Source organism: Manis javanica, chromosome 12, assembly GCF_040802235.1.
Source record: "Manis javanica isolate MJ-LG chromosome 12, MJ_LKY, whole genome shotgun sequence".
In the NCBI taxonomy this organism is placed as follows: domain Eukaryota; kingdom Metazoa; phylum Chordata; class Mammalia; order Pholidota; family Manidae; genus Manis; species Manis javanica.
Window position 1 is genome coordinate 59,081,938 of NC_133167.1, and position 21,705 is coordinate 59,103,642.

Here is a 21,705-nt window from a genome sequence, read left to right on the forward strand (position 1 = left end):
TTTCATGAAATATCCCAATGGCTCATTCTGCTTATCAATCCCAGATCCCTGGGACTCTCGATGGGCTGCCAGAGTCACAGCCTCAGTTTACTACAGGGGGTCCTCGACCCCTCACAGTACCCTTCATATCTCTCGAAAGTATGTTCCCTCTCATTCCCAGATCTCTCAAGTTGCATCAGATAGCAGACATTCCGAAAAAGTCATTATCCAAACTCTTGATAGTGCCTCTTCATCTTCTTATCCCCACCCCTCTTCCCATTTCTCCTACTCTTCATTACAGCTCATTCAAGACACCACCATCTTTCTCAACCACACCCTTAACCCCGCCAATTGTTTCTTGTGCGCATCACTACAGCGCCCACTGCTGGCCGCCATGCCCCTTAATATTTCCAACTACTCCTTCCATGCAGAAAGACAACCCCTCTGCCCCATGGCAGACATACCCCTATGGGAACCAGAATACTCAGATAATCTCACCATCCACCACTGTGTAGGCCCAACTCCACCCCCCTCCAGTGCACTTCACTGCCTCTCTATCTACACCCCTACCTCCGGCTCTAAGACTTTTATGCAACCGGGACACTTCTTTTAGTGTAATGGCAGTCTTTTCAACTCACTGCCTCTCAACTCCGATACACCCTGCATTCTCGTCACCCTAATCCCACAGTTAACACTTTACAGCATGGCAGAATTCCTTGAGCTCCAACCTCCCTTGCCCTCGCGCACAAAAAGAGCTGCTTTCCTTCCCATCATGGTCAGTAGCTCTTTGATCACCTCAGCCATTGGGGCAGGGTTTTCGGGAGGAGCCTTGGGTCACTCTCTATAGGCAGTTAGAGATCTCAACGCCAAACTTGAGGGAGCCCTGACATCCACTGCCGATTCTCTAGCCTCTCTCCAAAGACAGGTCACTTCGCTAGCTAAAGTCACCCTTCAAAACCGGCGGGCCCTAGATCTGCTTACAGCCAAGAAGGGCGGCACCTGCGTCTTCCTCTGGGAAGAGTGCTGCTATTACATCAACGAATCTGGCATTGTAGAAACTGACATCACCAAACTCACCGACCTTGCCTCCAGTCTCCACTCTGCTTCCAATTCCAACCCATTCTCGTCAATACTAACAAACCCCCTCCTCACCTGGCTCTGGCCCATTGCAGGCCCCATAATAATCATTCTTCTCGCCTGTCTCTTCTTACCCTGTATAATAAAGTTCATCAAATCCCAAGTCGGAAAAATCTCTAATCAAGCTTTCAACCAGCTTTTACTCAGGAACTACCAGCTTCTGGCCACAGAAGATCCCTCACCCTCATGTGACCTCCTCACCACACGCTGAGATGGACCCCTCTCTCCACTGGAAACTGTTCCTGGAAACAATAGCCACAGACGCCTGGCTCCTAACACCCATATCCTCTTGGCCAACCTATGGTTACAGGGAACCTTCATTGATTTCCAACCTGAAGAAGTCCACATCTACTCGTCCTTACTGTGGGGAGTCCTATCAACCCTTTCCTCCCAATCCTCAAGCCCTCACTCCCTTCTCCGCCCCTGTTCAGCAGGAAGCAGCCAGAGAGAAAGCAACGTCCACAAACCCATAGAGGAGAAAGGGGGGAATGAAGGGTCCCCACCAGTAAGATGGCAAACTTCCGGCTTCTCTTCGGGGTCCTCAGTTCCCGCCGGCGCCACCTGAAGCCCAATCACCTCTCGCCCCCCTCCCAATCCCAGCATCTAGCCAACAGCCACCAGCCCCGTAGAAGTGACACCTCAATCAATTCATGCCCCCTCCTATATAACCCAGCACCTTTCCCTAATAAAGCGGAACTCTCCGGTGAATTGCTGCTATGTGTCGCTCCTTTCCTTTCAGTTATGGAATAAAGATGATTTTCTTCTCTTCAACAAAATTATAAGTTGAGTTTTCACAAATGTTATGTATACATGTACAAGAGGAAATACCAGAAATACCAGTAAGAACATAAAGAAGATGGTTTTGAAATATGAAATATTCATTGCATTTTGACAGTGCAAGTGCAAAAAGAACCAGAGCAATGATAAGCTAACATCTATTAGAGGTGTATTTGAATCCTGGAATCAGTATTTAGAAAATGTGTTTGTGTGACTGTTGGTTAGCAGTTGGCTGCAAAGAATGGTGCTGTCCACTGGGGGCATAAGTTATTCATAAAATAACTTAAATATGCAAAAATCAGTGTCATGGACCTGGATAGTAATGGTGATGGCTGTTTTTCCTGGCTCAGAGAGGGTTAATTTCTTGGTTGTATAGGACAATGTTTTATTTTTAGGAGATAGATGCTGAACTGTTTATGAGTGGAGTTTTATGATGCCAGAACTTACTCCCAAGTTGTTTGGGGGGTGTCTATAGATAGAGAAGAGGGAAGAGGAGGTAACAAATGGGGAAGAATGCAGTTAGTGAATTTAGATGAAAGAAAGGTGATCCTGTACTATTTAAAAATTTTCATAGGTTTGGATATTTTTTAAATAAAGAACTGAGAGAAGAAATCACAGAAATGAAAATTTGGTTCTCAAACAGATTGAGAAAAACGATTTTTCCTCCAGTATGCTTTCTTTTTAGAGGAAACACTTGCATTTATACTATAAATAGATATTTCAAAAATTACTGGTTTAGCTTGCTTCTGATTCTATCAGCATTTTATTGCTGAGCAGTAGAGGTATAAGATGGTAAAGTTGATACACATTTGTTTGCCACCATGAGTTTTCTTAAAATTTCTTGTACTTTCAGAAAATACTATATTTACCAGTAAAATGCAGAAATTATTTTCCTTGTCTATTAGGCAGGTTTGTTAGAACAGTTAACCTCTGTGGGCAGTACGGCTTGTGTCTGTATGTTCCATGATGTTTTTATCATTGCTTTTGGCTTTCATCATTTGCTTTTTACATAGAAAATCAAGAAAATTTTCTTTAAAATGACAGGCACATGTTTTGTATGGAGAACTCAAGTTTTCTGAAATTGTTTATTTTATGTATATATTATGTGCATGAAAGAATTCAGTCTCAATTGTGTATATTTCTTAATGATATGAATGAAATTATATTCCTCCTTTATTTTTGAGCATTTCATTGTTGTTGAGAAAATACTTCTAGCATATTTACATTGACTTTCAAATATACGAAATATTTAAAAATTTATGAGAAAACAGAAAACAGAATGACCTAACTTATGAACTATTAAAATTTATTTATTTTTGTTTAAGAACTGTTAAGTCTTATTAGAGAGTTAAAATAATTCTCTGTTACAGACTGATAAAGACACAAGAAAATGTTTTTCCACTGCTATCATTTCTCTGTGCTTGATGTTGGTTTGAATCAGTGAAGTCTTTTTTCATTTTCCAGTGACAGTGACGTTTTCTTTTCCAATCCATAGTATTCAGCCCTTGAGGGCATTCTAATAGTGTTAATGCAGTGAAGCATGCAGATACTATTTTAAACAAAATACTTGTTCACAGCTGCATGACATAAATCACTTAGTTGGTTTTTTGAATAACAAATAATACTGCATATTAGAAAGCTGCATCAAGTCAAGTTAAATAAGAGAAGACTTTTGATATTGAAAACGAACTGATTATCTTTTCCTTCTGGTAAAACTGTTGGAATGTAACATTACACATGTAAAGTACGGTGGGTATTTGAGTTCTAGCTACATTCATTTAAGAGATCCTTTGTACTGCTTTAACTCAAACATTATATGGTTTTAACCAGTACCTGTTTTTCCCTCTGCTTGATTTATATACATATGTAGATACATAGATTGATATATTTATGATTGTCATATATATAATTCTCATATGCATGGGGACTGAAATCATATCAGGTAAATGTTGGCTGAAATCCAGTTGGCCAACTCTGATTCTTTCTCATATAGTCACTTTTTTGTCAAACTGTCATTCATCCTACAGAAAAAACTCAATAGCTTAGGAAATGCTCATTGCAGAATGACAAGAATGTTATTCTGTGAGGGCTTAGGGTATGGCATCTTAGATGTTCTGAAGAACATGAAAATCTTACTGCTGGCACCTAGAAATTTCCTTAATGTAAGGTATCTCAGGAATCAAATTAGAAAAAAAATTTTTTTTTGGCTAATACTCATTTGTCCAGTTGGCTTGTCCACAAGGTCAGTCTCAATTAGAGTGCTAGTAGAGCACCCCCAGAGTTCACGCTTGTAACCAGTACCCTGTACTGCCAAAGCCAGTAGCACAAAGTAAAACAGGTCCTCAGTCAGTCCTGAATCTCACGCCAGCCTGGCGCGGATGGTGCATAATCCTCTTCTTCCTCAGTACCCCGGGGGTGCAGCGCTCAGGCATTCTTGTTCTTTTGCTTGATATGTTCATAGCAAAAGAACCCCAGAACTTACTTTTCCATGATTTTCCTGACAGATATATTGTCAGCTTCTGCTCTGGGCTTCTGCCCTTCCTCAGAAGATTGTATTTTGTGACTGGACTTTGAGCAGCCTCAGTTGGTCCATTGCTGTCTTTCACGAAGACCACAGTGCTCTCTGGAATCTAAGACATTTAACTGTGTTTCATACGCATGTTTCCTGTTTTGTGATCCAGCACAATGTTGAGTCACTCTAGTTCTGTATACCGTATGTTGAAGTCTGGGCTGTGGTAGGAAGGAGATACGATGATTGGACAGCAGCCCAGTCAGCTGTGGAAAATACCAGGAGCATGATCAGTGTAACCCAATATTCTCTTTCTAATCTTAGATTTTTACTTCAAAAGCCCCATGTAGAAGAATTTGTGGTTGAGGAACTAAAGGGTTTAAGGCTGAAATAGTGGTAGGGTGATTCTGGATCACCAGTGCAGTTATGAAAGCCCTCATAATTTTCTTTTTATATTCACTGATATAAAATGAAGATAGAAGACTAGAGTAAACGAGTATCAGTTGTCATTTATCATCCCTTGTATATACTAGGAACTTTTCAGGATCTCCATCCAAAATTTTGAGAATATTCATATAAATTCACTTTTTTTCCCCATTGCTGCAGATACTATGTATTTTTCTATTTCTAGTCTTCTGTATGCAGAGCTGAGTAAGAATTTTTCAAACCTTATTTCTGATAGGGTTATGTAACTTAATTCCTCAGTCTCAGCACTGAGCACACAGGTGAACAGTCTGACCTGACTTCATGGCCCCCTTCTCAGTAGAGTGAGGGGAATGGGTCCCAGGTTTCACTTCCCTTGCCCTGACTTCCGCTGTCTGAAGGCTGCATTGCTAAAATGACTGCTGTTCTGCCATCCACTACATCTTGTTTTCCTTCTCAATCCTAGATCACTTATTTTTAAATCATCTTTAACAAAAGTGATTCATGGTTTAAATATTACAAGAAGTAGAAATTTAAAGATTGTAGAAAGTATATCTGCATATTCTAGTGGGATTTTTACCTTAGGAAAATTTGAAGATGGGAATGAATTACTGTTCTAGACCTTATGGGACTCCTTCATAAAATGCACACAGTTAAGTACTCTTTTTGGTACTAACCCAGTCAAGATGATGAAACTTCAGGATATCACCCTACTGTGGGTCTGAGAGAAGGCACTTACTGGAGTTGATAGATTTAATATGTAGAAACTCTTTGGGCATGGGAACCAGAGACTATCCTAAACATTTCATTAAATGCATTACTCAGACTTGAGCTACAGGGAGACCAATAGCAGCAAGAAGATGTTAACAGCATCATGAGTGAAGCTGACTGTAAAGGACACTAGCTTGTCTGTACTGTCCTTGGAAGCTGGTCTTGAAGCTAAATAGACACCTCAGGGGTTTGGTTGTTCATTCTTTAGTCTGCTGATAGTTGTTGTACCCAATGGGCTATGCTTGAAATACCTCCTCAGACATCCTGCATTCTGCCTCTGAGTTGCCTTTGCCTTTCTTGTGCTCACATGAACCTCCTTCAATCCCCTACCCATTTGACATTGTATTTTGACCCTTTTTTTAAATTAAGGTATCATTGATATATACTTATGAAGGTTTCATAAGAAAAGCAATGTGGTTATTACATTCACCCTTATTATCAAGTACACCCCACCCCCATACCCCACTGCAGTCACTGTCCATCAGTGTGGTAAGATGCCACAGAGTCCCTATTTGTCTTCTCTGAGCTACACAGTCTTCCCTGTGACTCCACACACACCGTGTGTACCAATCATGATACCACACAATCCCCTTCTCCCTCCCTCCCCACCCGCCCTCCCCCACCCCTCCCCTTTGGTAACTACTAGTCCCTTGGAGTCTGTGAGTCTGCTGCTATTTTGTTCTTTCAGTTTTGCTTCATTGCCACACCTCACAAATGAGGGAAATCACCCAGCACCCGTCACTCTCTACCCGACCCACCCCACCGAGCACAACACCCACCAGCTCCATCCATGCTGCCATAAATGGTAAGATTTGTTTCTTTTTTATGGCTTAATAGTATTCCATTGTGTATATGTACCACACCTTCTTTATTCATTCATCTACTGATGGACACTTAGGTTCCTTCCATATCTTGGCTATTGTAAATAGTGCTGTGATAAACATAGGGGTGTATATGTCTTTTTGAATCTGAGTTGTTTTCTTTGGGTAAATTCCTAGGAGTGGAATTCTGGGGTCAAATGGTATTTCTGTTCTTAGTTTTTTGAGGAAGCTTCATATTGCTTTCCGAAATGGTTGAACTAGTTCACATTCCCACCAGCAGTGTAGGAGGGTTCCCCTTTCTCTGTATCCTCTCCAGCATTTGTTGTTCCTAGTCTTTTCAATGTTGGCCATCCTAACTGGTGTGAGGTGATAATCTCATTGTGGTTTTAATTTGCATTTCCCTGATGTTTAGTGATGTGGAGCATCTTTTCATGTGCCTGTTTATTTTGGCCCTTTTTTATTTCCTTTATATTTTTAAATGTAGTCACCTGACTTTGCACTGTTTGCCTAGTTTCTAACCTAGTATGCTTTATTATAGTATCAGTAGTGGTTAGGAACACAGCGATGGCTGGGGAACCTGTAGTCACGTGATCTCAGCTCTGGTACTGGCTCTGCTGCCAGTGACTTTAAACAAATGACTGCTCTCTCTTAAGTACTGGTTCTTATCTGTAAAAATGGTGCTAGTAATAATACCTACTTTATGAGGCTGTTGAGAGGCATAAATATGTGTTAAAATCATTTAACAAGAGCCTAGCACAATGTAAGTATTCAGTGCAACAAAATTTATTACTACCTGCTAGTTAACATTTTAGTACAGTGGTTCTCAAACGTTTTAATCTCAGGACCCTTCTTCAACATTATTGAGGAACCTAAGGAACATTTATTTATGTGGGTTATATGTATTATTATTTACTGTATTTGAAAATAAAATTGAGAAAAATTTAAAATATCAGTTGATTTAAAAATAATAATAAACCCATGTTAGCATCAGTAACATTTTTTTGAAATATAACTCTAAAGTAGTGAGAAGAGTGGCATTCTTTTATGTTTTTAGAAACTTTAATATCTAGCTTAGAAGAAAGTTCATTTGCAATAATCTGTTGTAATATGTTGTTTGGAGAATATGAAGGAAGATGTGGCCTTATACAGATAAGTAGTTGGAATAGAGATATTTTCTACACTAGAACTTGAGAAATGGCAGTTTCTTAAAGGTCAGAGGCAACTGAGACTGAAACCATATCAGAGAACATTCTGTACTTTGTTACATTTTGGTCTGTCTGTCTTGTACTTTGACTGCATCTTTTACCCATGCATGATTTTGTTCTGTCATGTATTTGTCATTTCAAAAATATTGAATTGCATTGAATTATGCAAATCTTTCAAATTCTGTTTGGGTTCCCAGACCCAATTCCAATGTGTGTATGGAGAGGAGGGGGTTTTCCCATGCACCACACCTAGCAATTCATAAGCACCAGCAGTGTGTCCCAGAATTCAACTCAGTTGGCTGAAGTCAGCACCAGATTCCCCAAGTTAAGGGCTCAATCCTATAAGACTGCTCCCCCACCAATTCCATATTAGAAGTTCCAACCACCTCCCTCTTAGGTTCCATTTATTTGCTACACTGTCTCACAGAACTCAGGGAAACACATATTTACCAGTTTAATAAAGGATACTGTAAAGGATACAAGTTAATAGCCAGATGAAGAGATACATAGGGCAAGGTCTCAGATAAAGAAGCTTTTAATCCCTGTGGACTGAGGTGGCATAAGGAAGCATTCTGGTTCCCCAAGCATAGAAGCTCTCTCTCTGGACAGGAAGCAGGATGCACAAAAAGGAGCAAATGCTCTACTATTGGTGTTTGTGAAGGCTTTATTGCATAGTCACAATTGTAACTGAGTCATTGGCCATGGCTGACTCAAGCCCCTCTTCCCTCCCAGGAGGTTGGAGCTTGGGGGCTAAAAGTTCCTACTTTCCAATCACATGGTTGGTTCCTCTTGCATCCAGCCCCTGCACCTGTGTGGAGTCCAGAAGTCTCTCTATTAACATAACAAGACACCCATTTCACCTTTATGGCTTTAAAGCATTTTTTTCAGAACTAAGACTAAATACATCTGAGAAATATATTTTGATCATCTGAATGACTAAATACATATTTCTTATAAATCTTTGCATCACACAGATGTTAACACATTTCATTGTACAATATATTAACAAATTGGATTCTTTACTACCAATTATTGATCTCCTCAGAAAAGTCTTTACATATTAACAAACTGGTGAATACAAGTCTCCCCAAATTCTAATTTTCACTTCAAAGCCTGGATTATTTTTGACTGGCCATAAATACTGTCAGTTGTTTTCTTGGAAGTAACAAGGTGACTTCATTCATTTTCAAGAAAATCTCTACCCAGATACCCAAGTCTGAATAGTTTGCTTGCCAGTCATTCTTTCCAGTGAAATGTTTATAAAATTGTTCACAAAGTTGACATTCCAAAAACTGCAGCTAGTTCAGCTCACAACGCAAATGATCTCACATGTGCTTGTCCTCAGGACATACTGTACTATGCAACAGATATGTCTTATGCAAACTTATTTAACCACACAATATTAAATAGACACATACATGGGTCAAGATTTCATAAAATTAATATTTTTAAAACTTCTTCAATTCATCAAGGACATTCCTAGGTGAAATTGAAATTTTTTTTACAGCTATGAATGTATGGTGACAAAAATTCAGTGACAACTGACAGTTTGGTGCCGTTGCATTTTCTGTGTGCTGAAGCACCAGCAGTTTTGCCCACTAGAGCTTTTGCACTACTAGTACAAATGTCAATATAGTGAAAAAGGCATGTAACTTCTTTTTTTTTTTTTGGTATCATTAATCTACAATTACATGAGCAACATTGTTTACTAGACTCCTCCCATCAAGTCCCCCCCACATACCCCATTACAGTCACTGTCCATCAGTGTAGTAAGATGCTACAGAATCACTACTGTCTTCTCTGTGTTGTACAGCCCTCCCTGTGCCCCCCACCCCCACATTATGTCTCCTAGTAGTAATGCCCCTTTTTTTCCCCTTATCTCTCCCTTCCCACCCCTCCTCCCCAGTCCCTTTCCCTTTGGTAACTATTAGTCCATTCTTGGGTTCTGTGAGTCTGCTGCTGTTGTTCCTTCAGTTTTTTTCTTTGTTCTTATACTCCACAGACAAGTAAAATCATTTGGTACTTGTCTTTCTCTGCCTGGCTTATTTCACTGAGCATAATACCCTCTAGCTCCATCCATGTTGTTACAAACGGTAGGATTTGTTTTCTTCTTATGGCTGAATAACATTCCGTTGTGTATATGTACCACATCTTCTTTATCCATTTATCTACTGATGGACATTTAGGTTGCTTCCATTTCTTGGCTATTGTAAATAGTGCTGTGATAAACATGGGGGTGCATATGTCTTTTTCAAACATAATTTGGTAAAAGGTTAGTATTTTGGATTGTGATAAATACAGAAGAGAAAAAAATGACAGCTAGTGAAAACTGAGGAGAATATACATTGTGGGGGTTTTGAACATTTTAGATAATGGTTATAGAGAAGGCCTCATTTAGAAGGTGACTTTAGAATAAAGAACTGAAGCAAGTGAGGGAACAGATCATATCTCTCACAGGTGGAAATACCTGCAGGAGGAACATTCCAGTCTGAGAGACAGCTAGGTGGAAGTGTTTCTCATATGTTTGATAAGTGGCAAGGAAACCAAAGAGGCTAGAGAAAAGTGGGTGAGGGGGAGATAAGTAGGAGATGAATTCAGCAAGGGAGGAGGGTCAGATGATCTGGAGTCTTGTAAGTCAGTGCTTCTGGAAAATCAGGTGCATGCACATAACCTGGAGATCTTGTGAAAATGCAGATTCTAATTCATCGTTGGAGATGGGGCCTGCAATTCTGTATTTCTAACAAATTATAAGTAGTGTCACTGTTGTGGTCCTCTCTGGATAGCAATCTTACAGGTAGTTGGAAAAGAGATATTTTCTACACTAAAACTTGAGAAATGGCAGTTTCCTAAAGGTCAGATGCAACTGAGATTGAAACCATATCAGAGAACATTCTCATCCTCTTTGAATAGCAATCTTCCAGGCAGTTGTAAAGAATTTGACTTTTATACAGGAAGTCGTTGGAGAGAATCTAGCAGAAGAGTGTCATGTTCTGATTTATGTTTCAACATGATCAGCCATAAATATTAATAATAGTGGTAGGTCTTTGATCCCTTATCCAAAACCTTTGATAATAGATGTGTATTATAATACAAAATTTTCCAGATTTTAGAATGGTAATACACTTCATATATACATATAGAGATAGATACATGTAAAGTATATTTTATAGTATATTGTATCTGCCACCAGTGTCTGAGACATCACTCTGTAAGCACATACTAATATTTCTGCAATGAAACAACAGTCACACTCAATGGAGTAAACAGACTGTAAATATTCTCACATCTGTTCAGATGAGGTTTTTGCCACTAATGAGTCAAAAAGAATTATAAAAATACTTTTAGGTTTAGGTCAGACCAGAGTTTGCTGGCAAATGAGTTATAAAAATACTTCTACTTCTCAAAACATTTGGATTTTAGAATTGAGAAAAGGTGGGCTTTTGTTGCTATTATACTTTCAGTTAGTTGCTCCTAATGTCTGCACAGTACAGGAACTTCTTTAAGACTAAGTCCATTACATGTTCATTTTAGGTCTTCGTGGATGCAATTGATAGCAACAAAGATCTTTCATGCCCTGGATTATGCTCTCAGAGGAAGAAAAATAGGTAACAATAGCTATCAGTCAAAACTAGGCATCAATTTGGATTACACATTCTCATTTCCAAAGAATTTCTGCATCTTGGCAGCCTATACTGTCATGTGTGCAGTCAAAGCACAGTTAATTAAAACATGCTGAGCATTTTATTATACCTTGGGACATAGCATGTGCTTGGAATTATCCAGCTCCACTCATTTGTGGTTGACACAATATTACTTCCATATCTGACTGCTCTTTCCTACAGCTATGAGCTGTCTTATTATTCCACATTTAGCTCTACATTTTGTAATCTAAAGCAAGCTTTGCCGTGTTCTTTAAGATCTACCTTTTTAAAAAAAATGTGACTGGTTAATTTTGCCAGAGAAGTGCATTGGAAAATAATCATGAAAGATGAGGAATGTTGTCATCTTTTGCCGTATCAGTTATCTGTAATATCTTATTAGTGATAGTGTTCTCTCTCTTTTCCCCATAGTTTAAGGGTTTTTATATCCTGTTTTCTGAGTACCTGTCTTCCTGAATAAACTTGAAAATACTGATGTAAGGCAAGATTCTGAAAGGTTGCTGTTTTAGTGCTTACCTGCAAAATGACATACTGACTCTTATCCTTGGGAAACCCTAATTATTCTATGAATCTGTGTTAAAAAATAATGTAAATATTAATAAAAATATTCTATTGTGTACTCCTAAGGCTGAGACTATGGTGATAGACTCCTTTTCCAAGGGCAAGGATCCAAGTGAGTCATTGCTGCAAGACTATGTTGGTGTATGGGAAATGCATGTGCTGGGAATACTTTATCCCAAAGGATGAATAACAACAAGAACAATGTTAGCAACTCTTCCTTTAAGAAAAGGGCAAGGAGGATATATATACTGTGTCTACTGTATAGAGAAGGAGGTGAGACATTTCAGAGAATAGAGTTACAGTTCTTAGGTAAATAACTAGGAAGATCCCCACTAAAGTATATTTTCAGTTGGTTATTTTCCAGAATTTGTATTTGTAAAAAGTAAAAAATCTGCAGTTTTCATGTGGTTTCATCTTTAATACCTGTAACTTCAAGTGCTCTGGATGGTTAAAAGTCTAAGTTGTTGTATTTGGAAAAAGTGTTCATCAGGTATATTCTTTTTTGTGCGTGGTGAAATGTGTATAGTATATGGTATATTCTTTCAAAGATAAACTACAAGGACTTCATAAAAATTAATTTATTGTAGTTTAATTGTAGGCATTGTGAGATTCAGAGAAACCAAGCAAAAGCCTATATACTTTATTGTTGAATTTTGTGTATTCTAATTTTTTAATGGTAAAGGTTTTTAGGAAATGTATCATATTATTAAGGTGAACATTTTTACTTACCATGCCAAGTCCAAATGGGAGCCTATTTGAGAATGCTGAGGTGTTATTGAGAGGTTGGTAGGAGCTACATCTCTCCTTGAAGTTCTGATGGAAAACTGGTGGTTAAGTTGGCCTATCTAAGGACTTTCTGTTAATGTACCAACATATTTAGGTAAATATTATCAGAAATTATCAAATTTTTTAACAAGAAACATCAGAGAGGAATAACTTGTTGTCTAGAAAAATAAATAGTAGATTGGAAAATGACAACCCTTACCTTTGAATTGAGTTGAATGACCCAGTTCCTGTGTACAGCTTTTTCTTTCCAAGAGTACAATAGAAAGGTCAAAGTAAGCAGGAGGACTTGTGTGTGTAGGGTGTTCGCTAGGTCTGCCAAATTGGTTCGAGGAAAGAAACATAGCTTAGGTCTTCTAATAAAAGGCCAAGCTTCAGTTGTAAAAAGGAGCAGTTTCCAAGTTTGATTCACATTTCATTTAGGAGGCTTTGATGGCCCAAGCTTGGGTCCCTGGGAAGACTTGAATGCTGTTTATTTGCAAAATAATTGGTTTTGGAGATCTTTGATGACCTGTGAGCACTGGAGTTGCACAGTCTTGCAAGATTTCCTCCCCCCATATTTTAACAGTTCTGGGTCATTATTCCCTGAAGAATTAAAAACAATTATCTTTGGTTTTAAAGATAGTTTATTTCTGTCACAATTTTATTATGACACATCAGTTTTCAACGTGGAATGGCTTTAAATGACTTTGTTTCTTCTAAGGGTGAATTTAACTGACCTGATTTGGCCAAGACTTTGTAGAGTGAATTTTAATTATCCTAGTTGAAATGCTTTCTTACCACATTTTGAAGGATTTTCTAGGAAAGTTTAGTCAGGATATGAGGTACCTAGAAGCCTAGTTTACTTTTAATCTAGAAACCATATTTATTCGTTTCTTCATTAGTTTAGAATAGTCTCTGTTATTATGAGAGTTTTAATATTTACTGGGAATTTTTGTATTCCAAGAGATACATTTCTTTTATAGGAAGACGGTTGGTGGTTTTCTTTGTGACTCTTTGAAATATTAATAATAGTAATTGGTATTTATTGCGAATTTTATGCCCTGTTCTTTTAAAAGATCACTTTCTAGTTAGAGTTTTGTGATCACAAACATCTCATTATTTTGATGTGCCAAAATTTAGTACAGAAACAAAACAGCAAAATATCTTCAGTGCCTTACATTTTCTGGTTAAAGCAGGACAGGGAATCTCTTGTCAGTTGGCTGAAAGTTGAGTCTTCATTTGAAGGAAAGAAATGTTCTTTTTTGTATCAATAAATGTCATTCTTTTTTATAGAAATCAAAATTGTTAATTTTCAAGCCAAAGGCAATCTGAAACAAATGTGCTTTACAAGATTAATCACATAGTTTTTGGGTGTTCATGTGTCATTAATTTAAACCTCATTTAAAATGCAGCATAGTCCTTTTGAGAAAACCCATCGTATTGTTAAGAATTTGTAAAAGCTATTGTGGTTTGAGCCTAAAACAATAAACAGCTTAAATTTAACATTCTATGTTCTGGAATAAACTGTTTTAGAATAAAAAGTTAAGCAATTTTAAACTTCAGAAGAGGAATATTTTTCTAAAGAATTTATAAGATTTAACTACATGATATGTCATAAAAAGAATGAAATTAATTTTGTTTTCAAAAGTCATTTTCAACAATATCCATAATATATTGGATGTGAATAGGATCTAATTAGAGGGAACATAAGGATTTAATCAATTGTACAATGTTTTAAGTTAATCTAAAAATTCAGAACATTATTTATAAAAATAAATTTAATCTTGTCAATCACTGAGTAATAGCCCTAATATTGTAAATCATATCATATGATATCAAAAATATTATCCTAGATGTATTTTGCTAAGGTTTCTTTAATCATTGCCTAAAGGTACAGATAAGTATCTTGAAATTTTTAATATTAAAGGACAAATGAATGTCCTGAAAATACTTATATTTAGGGAAAAAAAGCCCAAAAGAAAATGATAGGCAAAAGCAAGTTTAACACTAGATCTTGCTTAAAATCTGTATCTTTTAGTTTTAAAAAGCAAGAAAAAAATTGGAATCATTTTTCATAAACATGATAAAATATATTGCTAAAGTAAGATTTCCTTGACTCAACAATTCTAACAATTAACCACAAGTGAAAGAAAATTTAATTAAAAAACCATTCTATTTTTCATAATGAATGCTTGCCATTCAGCAGATTCAGTTGAAACAGAGAGAACTGATAAATGAAGACTTCCACAGAGATTCTGAGTGGGAATTCAGGGACTTTAGAAGATGGTGCTTTATGTATAAATTTGCCACAAAGTTGATTTCTAAACATCTCAGACTGGAAATATGATTTTAAGAGTCCACTCAAAACAGAACTTCCTATTGAGTTCCTTAATTGGGACTTTTCTCTAATGGAAACAGTTTCCATATTTTCCTCTTTTCACAAATAGTTGTCTTAGTACTTTTTTTTTGACGTTTTAGAAAATTTTAATTTTATATAATTCAGAACAGCTAACCAAACTTGAAAGGACAACTAAACTTTCCATGGATTAAAGTAAATTAAAGTATTTATCAGATCAATGTCTGATTAAACTAAACTAAAAAAAGTCCCTAGGCTGTCAAATTTCTTGACTGTTTCATGTAGTAACTGAATATTGCTTATTTTTTAAAAATCTAATCAGAACTAGTTATTTTGGAAAAGAACTAGAACTATATTAATAGAATACTCATAGTCATAAAACTCTTAGGAGCCCAAAGGGAGCAAGATATACTGTCTTAGTACTTTTTTTTAATAGTTCCTTTTCTTCCTTAGCACAAATGTAATGCATTCATTGTATAATTTTAAAAAAATTACATAGATATGTTAAATAAAAAATTACTGTCTAGAGAAGCCTTTGTCCTCCTGGTTTTGGGAGAAAATAACACCTCAGTGGCCTAGGGTCTCCACTGTATGTGATAAGTTAACTTCTCTTCTGTGCTTCTAGAGAGACACTGGCTATCTACCGCACATGGGAGTACTGAGAAAATAGTCACTCAAACATTTTCTGTGCTTTATAGTTCAGATGAGGAACCTGGATGAGAAAGGCTGATCCAGGCAGAGGTAACTACTGCCAAGTGAGTTAGTATGTCATACTAGGTCTTTCATACTCCCTCTCCTTGTTCCTCTGCCCCCGTATGTACATGTGCACATACCTAATCACATGTACATACACATTTCTTTCATTTATAAAAATGTGGTCATACTGTACATACTAATCAATGTGGTCTTTATGTAGTTCACTTATCTCATTTTTTTTCCTTGAATTTGTTTAGATTTCTTGCAGTCACAGAGGAGAATGTCTCAAGCAGAACCAGTCTTCTTACTTTCCCTCTTAGAAGTAGAACTCTCTCCACCTTCCCGGGCCTTGCCTACCACCTGTGACTTTTGAGCCCATTACTTCCTCCCTCCTTTGAGTCTTTGCTCCATCCATTTTACTTGCTATTTCTTCTGTGTTTGGGCTTCCTGATGCCAGGTGATTTTGCTGTTTAAAATGGCCCCCAGCCCCCAAGCATAGTGCTGAACTGCTGCCTGGTGTTCTTAAGCACAAGAAGGCTCTGCTGTATCTTAGGAAGGAGATGTATTTGTTGGATAAACTTCACTGTGGCATGAATTACAGTGCCATTGGCTGTGAAGTCAATGTTAATCAATCAACAATTATATGAAATAAGGTGTCTTTAAACAGAAACACATGCAAAGCAAGGTTATGTATTGTTCGGTTGATGAAAATGTTGTGACTAGAGGCCCACAGAAACCTTACTTTGTGTTTCCCCTAGGAGCAATGGTTCAATACGCACAAATTCATTGTTCAAAGTGACTATAGAATGTAACTATCGTAATGGGAATCAACTGTATTGTATTACTTAGTTCATCATTCATTTACTCATGTAATCTTTTATTCTTTAAGAAGACATGTTTGAATACTTTTGAGTGCCAAGCAATTTCTATGTAGCTTAGAATTTCCTTTTTGTGTCCTTATGCCTATTATTAGTAGTCTTGTCATAGCCCTCAAAGTGTTTGTGTGGTTTATAGCACATCATAAATTGTTTGATTTCATTTTAAAAGTTGGGAGTTGGGTGTCTAATGTTTCTACTCTATAGCCATTTTTACCTGACCAGCATGTGTTAGATTTAGTCTTCTCAATAAATTTTCCAGGAATTTTATGGCCTCCTCAGAGACCCAGATTTTTGGCCGAATTATTTCTTTAATGAGTTTGTGTTGGATGCCAGCAGAGCCCGGTGAGGTGGCTAGCCGCACCTTCCCACACCAAGACGCTGTGTCAGCTGGTTTGGCCACATGGCCTTGCAGGCAGCACTTTTGGCTGACAAGATTATTTCCCAGTTGTGCTTTTACTGATGACCAACAGTGTCCCCTCTCCTTTCTCTAATTCCCCCATTTCCCTCGTGTGTTTGTATTTCTATCTCTTCCCACTGCCTCTCCACACTGTCTCCTGCATCCACACTCAAGCAGAGTGAAGGGAAATGGACCTGAAGAGCAGATGTTCACCTCATGTTCTTTGTGGCTCCCTAGATAGGCTCCCTTCCACTGACGTGTTTCTCATTTCCTGGTTTTGATTGTCCAGGTTGTATGAAGACTAAGATCAGTTACCTTGCTGTACTTCACTGATGTTAGTAAAACCAGTTAATCTGGAATCCCCCAAATATGGTGGGGGGACATAAAGAACTATATTTATGAGGTTTAAAGTTGTTATCTGGTCAATTTGACTGAAAAATTCCAAAGATTTCAGGGGTCTTTCAGTGAAATAATAATAGCATGAAGTCCAAAGAAACAAAGACCTTATTGGTATTACCTCAGAGACTGTAAAAAATGAGTGCAAGCAATAAAAATTAACATTAATGTTTTTGTGTGATAAGCACTTGAATAAATACGGTAATTTTCTTTGAACATCTTCATGAAACTACTCCAAGAAAGTAAGGACTAAGATAAAAATCTTTTGGAATTTTAGTGTCTAGCACAATGCCTAGGACTAATAACACCTCAACAAATATATATTAAATAAATTAGTGATTAGAATATCTTGTTTAAAATGATAAATATTTAGTAATGTTCTTTATTCTTTCAGATGCAGATGAATATAGACCTCCTGTTTGGAAATCTTACTGTAAGTATAGAAATAATTTTAAATTGGGTGGGTTATAGTGCTTTATAAGTAACATAAAAATATTAGGATCATTAGGTATGAGGATCCGTTCCATATTGTACCGATTATTGAAAAATCAGTTCACATCAGGATTTGGGAATAGCATGAAAGAAGAAATTGTGAGAAAACAGGAGTGTTTCCACAAAGTCTGTATATGGTTTGCATGTCTGGAATACATCTCATCCCACTCTGAGCTTGCATGGAATTCCCTATTGATCTTGAGGCTACTTGTTAATAATAGCTGATAAAACTAATGCAAAGTGAAGCTAAGAATTCAAGCAATCTAATTATTCTCATATCCTGATTCTTTTTATGAAAAAGGAATATATAAATATGGTAGGTCAGGAGGTTATCTTGATAGAGTGAATGGGTGAAAAGAGGCAAAAGAATTTTTTTGGTTAATTTTTTAGGAATTGCTTTCCCAAATGTAGAAGAGGAACATTTGAGTTCTGTATTACTCTTTAAATTTTGCGTTGGAATAGTTTCTTCAAGAGTTTAGGTTCTTAGTCCTTTATTTTCCCTTCCTTGTTTCCTACAGCATATTACTATTTTCTGAGTAAAAGATATTTCAGATTTTTTAAAAGTGGAAATAGGGTTAATGTAACTAAATTAGTTTTAAAAAGAGATCCATGAATACACTACTGCAAAAACCAGTACTGTAAATTTTTGTTGTCCGTAGAGTTAGCAACCTAAGAAACCTGTACTTTAAATATATAGTATTAGTATCTTAGTAAATGTTGAGTTACTCTAAATTTTTATATTTATAAGTTGCTGAAATTTGCTGACTTAAGGAGCAGCAGTTCAGATTCTTGTTAGTTTTACGTTCTAAACAATGGATAGTTTTATTTTCATCGTGTACTACATTGGGCTAATTATAGGGTGCAAGATATGAACAGTCTCTAAAAATACTGCCATTTGTGCTTCTCCCACATCCCTGCTGGTGCCTTTTTGCTTCTGGGGAGTATAGTTCAAAGTGTGTATGAAAATGACTAATACTCTTCTTAAAGATTTTTGTCTTATAATTTCATTGACTAAAAGCCTATTTAAAAATTCTTTGTATTTTCTCATTTTCAGTTTCTTTGTTCCCTTTGCTCTGATTTGTACCTTGCACATACTTATGATGCATTTTCTTTATATCTTCAACTGTCTTATAGCAGCTACCATTTGTATTAAAAAATGTCAGATTTAATTGTTGGTGAGACTTCTGCTACTGATTTTATAGTTTCTTTTAGAAGCCTCAATGCCTGAAATCCCTTCAATGTAATTGTAAAACCTGACAAACGCAAACCACTAGGAAAATAGAATTAGTAAGAAGTCTTAAGATGAGGGCTCTTTTAAAACAAGTACAGTTTTATTGCTTTTCGGTATATATTGCTTCCTTAAACTCGGGAGCTACAGGTAATAAATGAGGCCAGAGAGTCAGGCGGCTGCTCTCAGAAGGTAGAGCCTGGACGCCTGTCTGTGGGGAGTAGCTCACAGCACCCCCTTATTGTGATCATCTGAAACTTTAAGTCCAACGCTGTCACATCCTGATTTTTCAAGAGACACTGGAATTTTCTTTTGCTTTTATTGTTGTTAGATAGTTAAATCTCTTAATTTTTAAATAAGAACAAATTTAAATGTAGAAAACAGCAAACAAAACACTGGTGAGCCAGTTTTGAACCTCAAGTACCAAACTATAATCTCTGAACTTGATTAACAATGGATTGTCTCCAGGTACTGAGAAATTCATGTATAAGTATATAAGCATTGACATTTCTAAAGTAATTGAATAATGTTAAGTACTTTAATCATGTATCTTCTCATCTTGAATTTAGCTATTAAGTTTTGGTGAAGCATTTAATGATTGGGCAATTGAAATTTCATCTGAGTTTCCGTTTAAATTACCAAAACTTCCAAACTGAGAAGGGTCTGAATGAGTCTTTATTATTGTGTATACTTTTTAGTGATTCTTTTGATAGGTAGTCCCTGAATTTATGTTATATTCAGTTGTACAATATCCAAAACTCCCTTTTATGTATTATTTATTATAATGAACCTTAAAGATAGACTTATCATTGGTGCCAATGAGGAGGCATTTGTCTAAAAATTACTTCTCTTCATGAAACAGAACTATAACCTTTGAGCCTGATTAAAAAACAAAGGGTGAAATTCTCACGTTTTGATATTGTCACTCCTTTTTTCATACAGGCTTATCTTAAATGTTTGCTTACTGAATAGGTAAATATGCATTACTGATGATAACCATGTACTATAGTATGTGTACTTTGAACCAAAATCAACATTTTACATTCTCTGGCAACTTATAACATCCTTCTTGAGTACCATTCAGTTCTCATAATTTAGTTTCTGTAGGTGACAATACTCTCTAAAGAATTTCCTTGACAAAGGAAAGTAACTGATCTTTTGAGAATCACTGACTAAAAGCAGAAAGGTGAACTGAATTTTCCCATCGTTAGTTACCAATATGGAGGGATAGACCTGAATAATCCTCCCTTCTTTGCAAATCATATTTTGGTTTCTCTTGAGAATGTGGAGATCACACATGTATTATCTGGGTGATAACACGCACACTCTAGGGCCACGCAAGTTTGGTTTCAGTGCTTGCTTGCTTCCCTTCCCCATCTCAGAACAAACTCAAACATACATAGTGATACAGAACAAGGATGTATGTCTGGGTATGTTCTCATATATAGTGTGTATACATACATACATATACATAGCCTAATTATGTATTTTTATATATAGTCTAATTTATGTATGTTCCTGTGATATATATGAATGAAATGAGGGATGGAGTCTATGTAATGATACCCAGTTGAAATCTGAGTCATTCATTATCTGACAATCAGAGATGTCTGGGTAGTTTGATGTTTTGTTGATGAAATATCTTAAGTATTTAAAGTATTAACTTAAATTCAATTTTATGTGATTAAGTATGTGGAAATAGAAAAAAATTCCCTCTAAGATAAACTTAGACATACATAAATATCTTTTCTCTGACAACCATTCATTTTATTCATTCTTTATTTCAAATTAGAGCCTGAGGTGAGGCTCGAAAGTCATGGTATCAGTATGATTTTAACTGACTCATTTTCAGATACACTAAAAATTATCCTCTCCTTGGCAAGTTATTTCAATACCTGAATTCTTTCTTTTGCTGTATTTGCCATAGTTGAAGAACTGGTGGTAACTTTGGGTCAGAAATTTTGTTTTTAGGGGTAATTATGTTTGAAGATAGATGTTGGCAATTTAAATAGGGGAGAGAAACAACATATCTGTTACTTCTAACACATAAATCCTAATTTTAGGTTCAATTTTGTCACATAATAATGTGCTTAAAAATACATAACCATTATTGATTTATATCAAAGATGTGCTTTATGTAATATGTCCACAAAGAATTGGGGAAAATAAATGACCAGATTATGGAGAACAGAGCCAAATATCTCTTACTGATTTACAAGGTAAAAAGACACCTGTGTGGATTATGATTTTTGTGTTTGTGCTTGCTCCTGGGCTTTTACTAAATTCAATTTGCTTCCTTTCCCTTGCTTTGTTCATAACAAATTTTAATGTAATAACAGAACTACACAGTAGTTTTCTTGTGGAAATAAAAAAGCAGCCAGTTTTTGATTCCTGATATATTCAGATGTTCTACATAAGGGAAACTGACATCTTTTATTTTATATTTTTAGTGTATCAGCTGCAACAGGAAGCTCCTCATCCTAGAAGAGTTACCTGTACTAATGAGGTGGGTGTAATGAAACTGTTACAATGAAATGGCTCTCAGTCATCTCTTTCCCAAACTTTCACCTTCTTCAATGGCTTGGTTATTTGTGGGATTAACTATTTATGCTAGTAAGCATCATAAAATTGGAACTCGAATGAATTGGCATTTTT

The 21,705-nt window shown here is 36.5% G+C and overlaps 1 protein-coding gene across 4 annotated transcripts in view; it reads left to right on the forward strand.

Annotated features, from left to right (window-relative positions):
• Window positions 1-21,705, forward strand: part of CHN1 (chimerin 1) — a 224,245-nt gene that overhangs the window by 31,312 nt on the left and 171,228 nt on the right. For 2 of the 4 annotated variants that reach the window (XM_037020643.2, XM_037020641.2), the window contains exons 2-4: window positions 6,285-6,401; window positions 17,725-17,763; window positions 21,501-21,556. In XM_037020643.2, the coding sequence (XP_036876538.1) occupies window positions 6,285-6,401; window positions 17,725-17,763; window positions 21,501-21,556 (212 nt within the window). Of the gene's footprint in view, window positions 1-6,284; window positions 6,402-17,724; window positions 17,764-21,500; window positions 21,557-21,705 lie in introns of those variants that run through there. The other 2 variants (XM_037020642.2, XM_037020644.2) reach the window with 2 other exon arrangements.